Source organism: Taudactylus pleione, unplaced genomic scaffold (assembly GCF_031769625.1).
Source record: "Taudactylus pleione unplaced genomic scaffold, aTauple2 ptg001032l, whole genome shotgun sequence".
Classification (NCBI taxonomy): domain Eukaryota; kingdom Metazoa; phylum Chordata; class Amphibia; order Anura; family Myobatrachidae; genus Taudactylus; species Taudactylus pleione.
The window spans coordinates 11,780,871-11,793,099 of NW_028285433.1; the positions used below are offsets into that span (position 1 = coordinate 11,780,871).

General features: G+C 45.0%; 1 protein-coding gene across 1 annotated transcript in view; it reads left to right on the forward strand.

The window, feature by feature from the left end:
- Positions 1-6,129: 6,129 nt before the first annotated feature.
- LOC148454087 (paralemmin-1-like) overlaps positions 6,130-12,229 on the forward strand; it is a 245,424-nt gene continuing 239,324 nt past the window's right edge. The window contains exon 1 of the mRNA XM_088461269.1: positions 6,130-6,453. Within this exon, the coding sequence (XP_088317395.1) occupies positions 6,403-6,453 (51 nt within the window). The 5' untranslated portion in view covers positions 6,130-6,402. The remainder of the gene's footprint in view (positions 6,454-12,229) is intronic.

The following is a 12,229-nucleotide window of genomic DNA, read 5'->3' on the forward strand; positions in this document are numbered from 1 at the left end:
CGAATCCATTTTCAGAGGAAGCTTTTGCCTTCTTCTGACAAAAAAATGGTATGAGGTAAACACATATTTATATTTGTTATGTAATATTTACTGATTTCAGGACTCTGCTGTGTGGCATATTATGTATTGGAGGCACTGATGAGTGGTATATTCTGAATTGGCGGCACTTCTTTGAGGCATATTATGATTGGAGACACTGATGTGTGGTATATTATGAGTTGGGGTATTTCAATATAGAATACTATGAGTTGGGACCTCATGAGTTTGTGGCATGTTATCAATTTGGGCCACTGATGTGTGTTAGTGTTCTGTACTATGAAAGGTGGGTGCTATGGCATAATGTGATTTGGGGGCATACAATGTGGCATATTATGAACTGATTGCACTGTGCAGTATAATGTGCGCTGAGGCACTACAATGTGGCATGATGTGAGCTGGCTATACTGATTGGCATAATGTGAACTACAGAGTTGTAAATGGACATTTTGGAACCCTGTGCGCGATAGAGCATCAGTGTCCCCCGCGGCTAATTGAATCTGCCCCTTGGACACTACTATAGCTGCTTTAGAAAATTATGAAATGGTATGCTACAAGTAAAATTTCTATCTATCTATCTATCTATCTATCTATCTATCTATCTATCTATCTATCTATCTATCTATCTTTCTCAGCTGTATTATGAGCATAGCATAGTAGATGTTCAAATCTTCAGTGAAGCAGGGCTATTTTTTATTGTCCAGGCAAAAAGAGCTTTAAATTAAATACTATTTGAGTTGATTTTTCTATATTTCTGAACAGTATTTATCCAGAACTTCCTTGTGCCAGCATACTAGCTACATATGTAACCACTGTGTGATCTTATTATATTTTCTTGCTTCCCAAATTGTATTGAAGAGAATTTAATATATGCAATTCATTGATGAGTGTAGGTTTGATCCTTTAAATTACAATAATGTTGCTTTTTCTGTTTTTCTAAGGTGAGTACCTGCATTAAAAATCTGTTTTATATTAATTAATCTGCATACTTAGATGTCATTTATTTTCTTAAAATCCTTCTCAGCAACATAACTGCAGCATGACTAGTGAGGCATAGCAGGGTTTGTGGACTATTGAAGCATGGCAGGGTTTTTGTACATGCTTCAACTTTCCTTTTTTTTATTAGAATCATCCAGATGAGATACATTACATATGACACAGGAAAGATGAGCTGAGCACAAAATCTGATGTAAAAACCTGTCTGGGATATCTGGTAGTTCCTTACTGTACTTTTTAACCTTCACTATCTTGGTTTGAGGAAGTAAAATACTGCATATACAGTAACACTTGTTCTAGGTTTAAAGGTGACATTGTATTTAAATTTACTATAGCATCTATGAAAATATTTTATTAACGTGTCCCCTGCCCCAACTTGTATCTTCTGGAAAAATACCTGAATATGGCAGAAACCGGAGCTCTGTCTCCATTTCTCTCACAGTGCCCCATTTATCATTAAATATTTGTGGCCTATTCCCTGAAAACACCGGTTCTATGGGGATGCGATGCTGTCAGATTTACCAACTAAGGGAAAAATGTGAAGCATTCTGGATATTGTGCCCCGCAGCTAAGGCCATTTGAAGTTGGCGTTAGCCTGTTGTAGCCTATGGGCTACACTTCACATAATTAGCTGGCAGAGGGTTCCCCCGGCAATGGCGGCCACCAGGGGCAGAACTACCGCCAGTGCAGCCGCTGCATTGCACTGGGGCTCGCCGCAATAAAGGGGACCGCAGTTGGCTGCATTATGAGTCAGATTGACTCACTATACGCCACTGCGTGTCGCCAACCCATCCCAGTGGTAACATCATGGAATGATGAGCTGTGGTCGTGGATGTAATCCGGCTGGAGGAGGCTGGGCCCTCCTCTCCTTCCCTTATATCCTCTCTCCTACTTGCTCCTCCCCGTCCCGTCCTGCTTCTCCACAACTGGCCTGGCTCTTCCTCTCTGAGGTAGTCCTTACCACTGCCGCCGGGAATCTTATGTCACGATCTCGTGACTGTCCCCGACGTTAAAACCCAAGGAGGAGAGGAGGATCACAAGCTGTAGTTCTGGGATCACGTAAGTAAATAGTAATATATATATATGTAATATATTTGTCACCCTCTCCCTGCCACCCACTGTCTTGGAGCCACTGTTCCTGCGGGTGCTAGATAATACATAATACATTTCAGCACTATGATCGCATCTTGCAATGCGATCATGGGCGGTAATGTCCAGGGGCGTAGGAAGGGTGGTTCCAGTGGAGTGCAATGCGCCAAAGGTGTCCTGAGGCGCCGCATGCTGCGTACCCGGCAGCTATCTAAGCTGACAGCCTGTCGGGTGCCAGCATTGAACTGTGAACGCTCGCCTCTGAAGTTATCCGATCAAAATTTGGGGGAGTGGCCTAATTACCATATGTGCACGCCTCTAAATAACGTCAGGCTGGGGGTAAAGCCCAGCACTCAGTCACTGGCTGGGCTTCCCCCAGCCCTCTCCCATCAGTGAATGGATGACGCGCGCATGTGCAAAGATATGGGTCGATAACACAATTCATTGTATCTTTACCCTCTTTAGGTATAACGATAATCTTGGCCTCAAGAGATGTTTTAGAAAGGGGAGCTCCCTGTAGTAAATAAAACCGACAGATGTGGTATAAGATGATGTTGAAAGGTTTTGTAGTAGTTAGCTGTGAAGCCATCGGGGCCCGGCACTTTGCTGCTCTTCAAAGATTTAATAGCGGAGGCGATCTCTTCCTCGGAAATTTCAGCATTTAGTGCAGTAGCAGCTTCTGATGATAAGCGGGCTAGGTGGCATTGTGAGAGGAACTTTTGGATCTCTGGGGGTCATTCAGACCCAGTCGTTAGCGCCGATGCGCTCGGACCGGGTCGATGGCCCCCCAGAGCATGCGCATGACGGCGCCGGCATGCGTGAGACCCGCTACAACCGACAGCGCCGGTTGTAGCGGGTCTCGATCCAAAGGGGGCGAGCTGTCGATGTTGATTGACAGCTCACCCCGTTTGGAAGGTGGGCCGGGGGGGTGGCAGCCCAAACGGGGGCGTTCCCATGGGAACGCCTATCGTTTGGGGGCGGCCCCACTGACATCACTAGTGATGTCAGTGGAGAGCTTCCGGCTCAGACAGAGCCGAAAGCTCTCCGGGGCTTACGACAAGGGAGACCCTACCCTAGGGTCTCGTCGTAAGCCCCGACGAGACCATCACCTTAGGCAGTAGTAAGGCTGTGGGTGTTACCCCACAGCCTTACCACCGCAAAGGAGGACGTCTTGAAAATTCAAGAGGTCCTCCCCTCATTCAGACCGACCGTACGCTCTGTGCGACCGGCTCTGAATGAGGTCCTCTGTCCCAAGTGTGGGCGAGTTTCAAGAGGGTCCGAACGCATTATAAAGTTTATCATAAAATTTAAAAAAAGCCTGGGTGATGAGTTTAGGGTCTCGTAACATATGACCTGTAGGGGAACGGATAGAGAGCACATTACTTTCAGCAATCTTGGACCACAACCTAGAAGCTAAAAGCCTGTCGGCCTTGTCCCCTTTTTCATAAAAGGATTGGTTAAGCCATTTTAGACAATTCTCGGCCCTAGCTGTCAATAGTAAATTAAATTCGCCCCTAGCGGACGACAGAGCGGATAGATCCGCAGGAGAACCTGAGAGTTTGTGTTTTGAAGAAAGGGATTTTACCTGGATACGTTTAGCCCTTGACTTAGTAGCGAGGGCAGATGCTCTGATTAAGTAACCCCGCATAACTGCCTTATGAGCGTCCCAAAGTATCATAGGGGTAATGTCTGGGGACTTATTGCAGGCAAAGTAATGCGCTAGCTCCTCAGTTAATTGGGTCTTGATCAAGGGGTTAAGAAGGAGTTTATCGTTTAAACACCATGAGTGCTGGTGGTTGGTTATTTGAGGGCCGGGGACATCCACTGTGATGGGCCCATGATCGGACCATGTACTAGGAAGGATGGAAGTGTCAAATATGCACTGGGCTGGTTCAGTACTCAGAAATATCATATCCAATTTTGTGTATACATCGTGTATGTGGGAGTAATATGTATAATCTCGAGCAGTAGGTTCTTTCACTCTCCAAGCGTCAAAAGGAAGGTGCTGTGATAAAAGGAGATTTAAAGAGGCAGAGTTTCGAGAATGAGATTGTTGAAGGGACTTAATAAGGGGTTTGGACCTGTCCAGGTGGCAATCAAGAGTCACATTAAAGTCCCCACCCATAACCACTATGCCTCGTCTATGAAGAGCTAGTAGACCAGTGTTGGCTAACCTTGACACTCCAGCTGTTATGGAACTACATAACCCAGCATGCACTGCTACAGTTTTGCTATTAGGGCATGCTAAAACTGCGGCAGGGCATGCTGGAATATATAGTTCCACAACAGCTGGAGTGTCAAGGTTAGCCAACACTGTAGTAGACCATTGAGAGAGTTGAAAAAGGGAGCTTGAGATTGATTTGGAGCGTATACATTTACGAATGTGTACGGCATTTTAGGTTTTTTAAAAACGCACTTTGTTGATTTTTAACTATGCTTGCACCCATTTTCATGTACCCCAAATTTGCTGGGACTACTTATTTTTCCTCAAAAAACCTGCTAAATGCTATTCTTCACCACTTGTGCAAATACGCTAAATAGCACCAATTGAGAGCAATTGAATACGGACCTTGGTGTGGTTGAGAAGTGATAATTACAGCTCAACTCGCAGCGCGGTACTAAAAATTGGCACTTGCATTCATTAAAGTTGGAGCGCTGGGACAGAGCTTTTGAAAAAGGTGACCCATCTAATGTTACTATAGTATAGTAGTGCCAGTCAGGGGCAGAACTATGGGAGACAATGGAGGCGCCTGCCGCCGGGCTCCAGCTCTGAAGGTGCACCTCCTCCATTGTCCACAACATATTCACCCCACTTAGGGCTGTAACTATGTACCCAGAGTGTACCGTCACGGCCGCCCAATACATGGCACCCCTTCCTGGCACCTGAGAAGCCACCATACACTAGTGGAAAGCTCCATGCCAGACCATCAGCTGCTGCTTTTGTCTGTCTATAGCCTGTCTCCATGCAAATTGCTACATTAAATTATAACTTGCCTCCGGGCATCTGGGATGAACTTACGCCACTGGTGCCAGTAAGATGTCAATTTCTTATTGATAAGCCTGATGGATACAACCTTCTGAATGTTGAATTTCAGTAATGGCAAAGGCTCCCGGGATTGACAGCCAAGTTTAGTATGCCAAATACTATGGAACAGCATTGGTATATTAGATCAGCAGTGACCAATCTGATCGCTATGTTACAAGGGGATGCAATCGGGAAACCGGCTGTCTTAATCCCGACAGCCGGCTTCCCGATTGCTTATCCCGGCGAGGGGTAAATGACAGGCATCTAAATCTAGACGCCTGTCATTTTTCCGACGCCAGGAGACCGGCATCCCGATCAAATGGATGCTGGGCGCCGCGAGCTGACGGCTGCTGGCGGGGTGGAGGGTTAGGTTAGTTTTTACTTACCTACGGACGATCAGGATTTCCAGCGCTGTCGGGCTTCCGGTGCGGGGAACTCTGCTTCTGTTGGCCTGCCGCTGCCGGGATGCGAACTCCAGGCCAGGGGGCCGGCGGTACTTCATACTGATCCCGTTACAAGCTCCAAAAAGCCAGCTGAGGATTAAGGATGGTGGTAGCCGCTTTACGCCTATGGAGGTATTTTTGCTTAATGCCTATTGAGGCAGCCTCTGTCCGGCACCAAGGGGTTTCACAACCTACACGGTGTCATGCACATGTAGTGTCATTATTAAATAATTTTCTTACATATGTGGTTCATTTACTAGAAGAAAATTAAAAAAACCTGAGTGCCGGCTCATATCTCCATAGTGACGGGATATGAATAAGATAAAGGCAACGGTTGCCTAATAAATTCAGCTTAGTCACCTGTGATTTCCATCTCACTCCCTCTCTCTCTCTAGGAAGACATGATGAACCATCTGTATGAGTGTGGTGCTGCTACTTGTGTTAAGTTCCTATCGTGACTTGACGACACCACATAGGTGGAGCAATATAGCTAAGACGTAGAGAAAAAAAAAAACTGCTGCAGTCTGTGCCTGACTCCTGAGTGCCTCGACGACAGCAGCCTCCAAGCAGCACACATTCATACATGGCTTGTGTGACAGCAGCAGAAGCAGCAGTGCAATGCTGGTAGAGGCACAGCTGGGAAGCAGACAGGCAGCACTGGTCCAGTGTGTATAATGGTCTCTTCCTAAGCCAGGCTGAGGGGTCTCACTAGTGCTTTGACTTCTCAGGAAAGCAGCTTATAATCACCACAGACTCCCTGGAGGAACACCTATCCCCTTGCTGACAGACTGCTTACATTTGCTACTGGCTTACATGAGGATGGCAGAGGCAGAGTTGCACAGGGAACGTCTGCAAGCCATAGCAGTAAGTACATTGTTTTATTACTCTTTTGTCTGTAAACGTGTGTGGTGGTGTGCCCGTGCCCCCGGGTGTGTGCCCGTGCCCCCGGGTGTGTGCCCGTGCCCCCCAGCCAGGAGGCAGCAGCAGCAGCAGGCAGAGGAGCATTCCTACATAGTAACGGTTGCTGAATGGAGGCAGCACGCTGCTCACACTATTCCCCACTGGATCTGCTTTCCTCACTTCATTTACTGTAATGCAGCCTGCAGTATCCAGCATCAATCTGCTCCCAGCACAGACTTTAGTGCTATACCTGAGAGCTTCGGAATAATCTTAGATAGTGCTTGAGATTAAACAGATATTCTGCTATGATTATTATTATGCTGAGATAAAATGTCAGTCAGGACACCAATATATTATCAAGATAATGTTTGTGTATGTAAAGAGAGAAAATATTAGTTGTATGCCATTTTATTTTCACACAGTTTTGCAATTTAGAATTGAACATGATTTTCTACCACATATGAGTGCATTGACCCTCTACAATCATCACTTTCTGCTGTGACTCAAATGAGATAATAGCATCAATAATGCAGGACAAAATAAGGGCTAACAAAAAAGCAAAACAATACAGGCTTGTAGAAACATGAGACGTCAGAAAATGCTGACAGAATGGCTCATTGTTTACAACTGTAGCCTTGTTTCTGGCAGAGCTGTGCCATGGAGATCATCAGAAACATGTGCACAGAACTCCAACAATTGTGTCCTGAAAAAACTTTTTTTTAGCACATTTTTTTCCATGCCAACCTCTATGCAAAAGCTTTATTGGCAATATACGAAGTGTATATTAGCATATCAGGGTCCATTGAGCCTTTCTATATTCTATAGTGTTTGAACAGATGTTTACAATTCTAACATTTTTATACTGTAGGGTATTAATAAGGAAGAGTTGCGTGAAAATGTCAATAATTTTCTCAGGCTAATTCCAACATTTTACAGCTAGTGTTAATTACATGTGCTAAGCTTTTGCAAGATTTTCCAGCGATCATGTCACAGACAGTACTTGAGAATATTTTACAAGGGTCCTGACAGGTGGCTCCATGTCAAGACTGCAGGTCCTTTAATTGTCATCAACATTAATACTGTAATTCTATTATTTGATTAGCTGTTATACTATATAGTTATTGGTGATTACAGTTAACGCATTTCAATAAACTACTGTGTTTTTTTCTTTGAAGGCTAACAGTTACAATCTAAGTATTGTGTGATGGGTTGAATTATTAACATAAAGGGGGTGATTCAATTGTTTTTGGGCACCCTTAGCTCCCATCTAAAGTGACGAGAGTTATTCAATTGTTTGCACGACCAGCCCTGTGCTGTTTGCGATGGCTGCATTCTCACACCCAAAATGCACAGGATTAACCGCGCAAAGCACCTTCTCCCATGCAAAGTCCCAGTTAAGGCGCCCAAAAGCCGGGCGCACTTCAGTTAATTGGCCCAATAGTCCTGCTTTGGGTGGATTTGGGTTTGCAGACCAATAGGGTCTGAGCAGAAATGCGTGATAAGTGATGGGCGCCTAAAACAACTGAATAGGTCCTGGTCACTTTAGACGGGAGCTACTGGTGCGAGAAAGAATTGAATTCCCCCCAAAGGGTGCAGGTTTTGTTTTTGTATAGATAAGGCCTGTGTGACTTCTACACTACTTCAGGCCTCAATACTAGATCATTTCTCAATTTATAAAATACTAAAATTGTTTAAAAAAAAATAATATATATATATATATATTTATATATGTAAAAGCTAACTGAATGATGATTCTGAAAATCATGTCATGGCAAAATATGGCAGAATCCTGGTAAACAAGTCATCATACTTCATTATTGCTTGTGCGAGGTTATTTGCCTTCATCACTTTGCTGCGGACGACGACTGGGACTCGTCAACATATACATCAAAACTTGTCACCTGCAATGAAGTGGTAACAAGGCAGTAACAACACAAAAAGCCTTTGGTCCTACCAGTAATAAATACTTGTAGGTAGTTTTGGATGTAGTGCGCAATGGCATTTCACTGCTGTAACAAAAATTGGGATGGGGAGTGATTTGGGGCTAGAGGTCCCCTATGTCATCCATCCTTGCACTTACAGCGCTGAGGGCACTCTTAGTGGAAATAGTTGAGCATCCTCTTCCAAACTAGGTCCCACAAAGGGATTGGGTATGAGATGCCGGCGGTTGGGATGCCGGTGGCCATAATATCGACAGCAGCATCCCGACTGGTAGGAAAATATTGTACAACTAACCATAACCCCTACCCTAACCCTCCCTCCCCGGTGCCTAAATCTAGCCTCCCCCCTAGTGCCTAAGCCTAACATCCCCGCACCCTAAACCTAACCCTCCCCCCTTAGTGCCTAATTCTAACCCTCCCCCTAGTGCCTAATGCTAAACCTAACCCTCCCCTAAAGGGGGGCATCCACTATACGATTTTAGCAGGCGATTGAACTATAACAACGTCGTTATCGTTCAATCGTTTAAAAATCGTTTATAAATCGTGCAGTGTTTGGTCATTAACGATCAACGATGCGCGCTCCCGCTGGTCGTTTGATCGTCTCGTCTGTCAACTGAACATGCAGGTCACGTTCACTTGATCTATTAAAGATAGTTTGCAAAATGTTTGCAAATCGTTCAGACTGAAAGATAAAATTTCAAGGGAAAAAATTAAGGGAAAATCGTTTATAGAGATTGGACAGGGAGTAGATCGTCTAGTGGATGTGCCCCTTAACCCCGATACTTACCTTCGTGATGCCAGCGGACAGGATACTGGTGCTGGGATCCCGACGCTGTCGGAAATCCGGCGCCGGCATTTAAACCGTCGGCATCCTGCACGCTGGGATGCTGACTACATGCCCCCACAAAGTGATCACCAGACAATATCTACCTACCATGCAAAAAACTAAGGTAGTCCAGGAATGGACTAACTTAGTTTGACTTCTATTAATTCAGCGGTTCCCTCTTTCAAGTGATGTGGCCCCTTAATAGCTATTTTGTGTTGATCACCTGTAATCACCAGACAATATCATGTTGCACTAAGGAAACTTGTTTTTCATACATGAAGGAGGGCATTAAATGTGCCCTATCTCCTCTTCAATCAACAAACATTGGGGCACCCTCATTTAAAAGAGGAGAGTTCTTTCTTTCAAATGACATGCCCCATTCGTAGTTATTGACTGGCGATCTTTGTAGCAGCTTCAAGAAAAACAAACAAAAAAACACTTTCATGGTCATTTATTTGCTGTGTGAGCAGAATAAAATAATGAATCTATTTCCTGAAAGTTAAAAGTCATAAATCAATATAGTTTTCGTGGGTCCTACACAAAAAATGTCTGATATCGATGTAGGAATGTAAACAGCTCAAAAAGTGGCAAAATAGTATCAGCAGCGCCTCTGTTCACTATATCCTCCTTGCAGTGAGTGATCCACTGTAATGTTGGGTACACACTAGACGATTTTTTTAACGATTTGCCTGATTCTGACGCATCGGAAAGGCAAATCGTTCAAATTGTCTAGTGTGTACCCACTATGTCGGTGACGATGCGCGCTCCAGGTTGTCAAAGACATCCCCCGTTGGACCTATTTGTCAGCATGGCCCCCGCTGTCGCTCCACCTCTGCCCGCATCTTGCCGATGCCGGCTACCCCACCGGGTCCCGTCGCTGCAGATGTCGGGCTGGGTACACATTGTCTAGTGCAGTGGTTCCCAAACTTTTTTGAATCACGGCACCCTAGAGTATCAGCATTTTTTCACGGCACCCCTAAGCCAAATGTTTGTTATTGAGAAATTCTGAAAAAAATGTAGTAAAGTAAACTGTGCTGACCTGTCATCTTTAGCTTCAGTTATGTGGTGTGGACAAGTTTGCGCTTCTGTTTGTCCACATATTTACATTACATTGACCATAAATAATTTTATTTTGTGCTAGATCACCAACCTGAGGCACCCCTGCAAGTGTCCCAAGGCACCCCAGGGTGCCTAGGCACCCAGTTTGGGAACCACTGGCCTAGTGTGTACCCAGCATATGTATGAATGTTGGGTGTGCATAGGTGTTGATTGGAAGCAAGTTTTACAAGCTGTAGATTAACTTTATAAAATTATAACAAAGTTTATACATACAGAGCAGACGGCACATTCAAATATTTTTAAAACTTCGCACAAAATAATATCAAACTTGTCTAGTGTGGTTCACAGACTACAGTTTGGATAAACATTCACTATTTGAAAAGGAAGTGTAACTAAGAGCATTAACTTCAGTATACATCCTCCAGACACAGTATTCTGTGTTACTTCAAATATTCCATTAGCACAACTATGGTACAAGCCAAAACTATAAACTTCAAATGTGGGGAGGGTCAGCCACTCCGAGTGAAATTGCGTGTTTGCCAATAACTATATATGTATATAAGAGTTAGGAACAGGCTAATTACAAAAGCATATCATGAGACCACATGCTTCTTTAAACATTCACAAGTCATGTGGAACATGCAGGATATGATGCCAGCTAAATAATAGCATTTTTTAATAAGAAAAATCAAGAGAAAAAAATATAATGCTAAATATAAAGCTGGAGGAGTAAGATGTGCATTTTACAGACAGGAGATTTCAATTTATCGTTAACAGAACAATTCAATGTTAACTGGTATCTCTTTCAGGTATGCAGTCGGGATGCCGACGGTCTGAATGCCGACCATCGGCATCCCGACTGTCTAATCCCGGCAAGGGTCTAATGACAGGCGTCGCAATCCCGACAATTGTCATTTTACCTATGCCGGGAGCTTGATGCCCGGCATCCCGATCGGGGGTAAGCCTGGCGCGGACAGCTGCGGAGGAGGAGGGTTAGGTTAGGGGCTCCCAGGGGGGACTTAGGGTTAGGCAGCCCCCGGGACGGTTAGGGTTGGGCTAGTTGAAGGGGGGGTTAGGGTTAGACACCCTCGGGGGGAGGTTAGGGTTAGGCACCCCCCCGGGGGACTTAGGGTTAGGCTGTGGGGAAGGGGGGGTTAGGTTTAGGCACTTAGAGGGGGGTTAGGGATGGGCACGGGGGGAGGTTAGGGTTAGGCACCCCTAAGAGAGGGTTAGGGTAATGGGGGGAGAAAGGTTAGCGATACGTTCCTTTGTTAACTATCAGGACTTTCACCCTGTTGGGCTGCCGCTGTCGGGATTTGAACCGCCGACCATGCAACCAGGGGGAGCTAAGCAACTGATTTATTCTGAAAATCAAAAATTAAATTCTACATGCATTGATTTAAAAGCACAATATATAGTTCAGCGGTGTATCTATTATAGGTGTAAGGTGTGCGGTGCACACGGACCCCTGGGTCCAGGGATACCCACACCTTATTCCCTGCACCCATGTTCTGTAATACTTACCTCTACGTTGTTCCTAGGCAGCGCTGCACAAGTCATGGAGAAAATGGCGCAGTGGCCTGCCTGACGCTCTGCACAGTTGCAGTGCAAAAGTTAGCAGGGAAAATGGCCTTTGTGTAATTTTCCCGGAGTCCTGCGCATGCGCAGTAGACTCTGGTACAGTACCAAAGTCTATTTGTTGTGCCACTGGCTAGAGAGGAGGGGGCACAGATGGAGACTGCACACATGCCACCTCCTTTCTTAATACGCCCGTGATATGCTTAAAATATAAAAAGATATTTTATTATAAAAACCCCTTGTGTCAACAAATAACCCCTGCTCTCTTACCTTAGATTGTCAATGCTTCAATGGAATAGACCAGTGGTTTCCAAACTGGGTGCCGTGGAACCCTGGG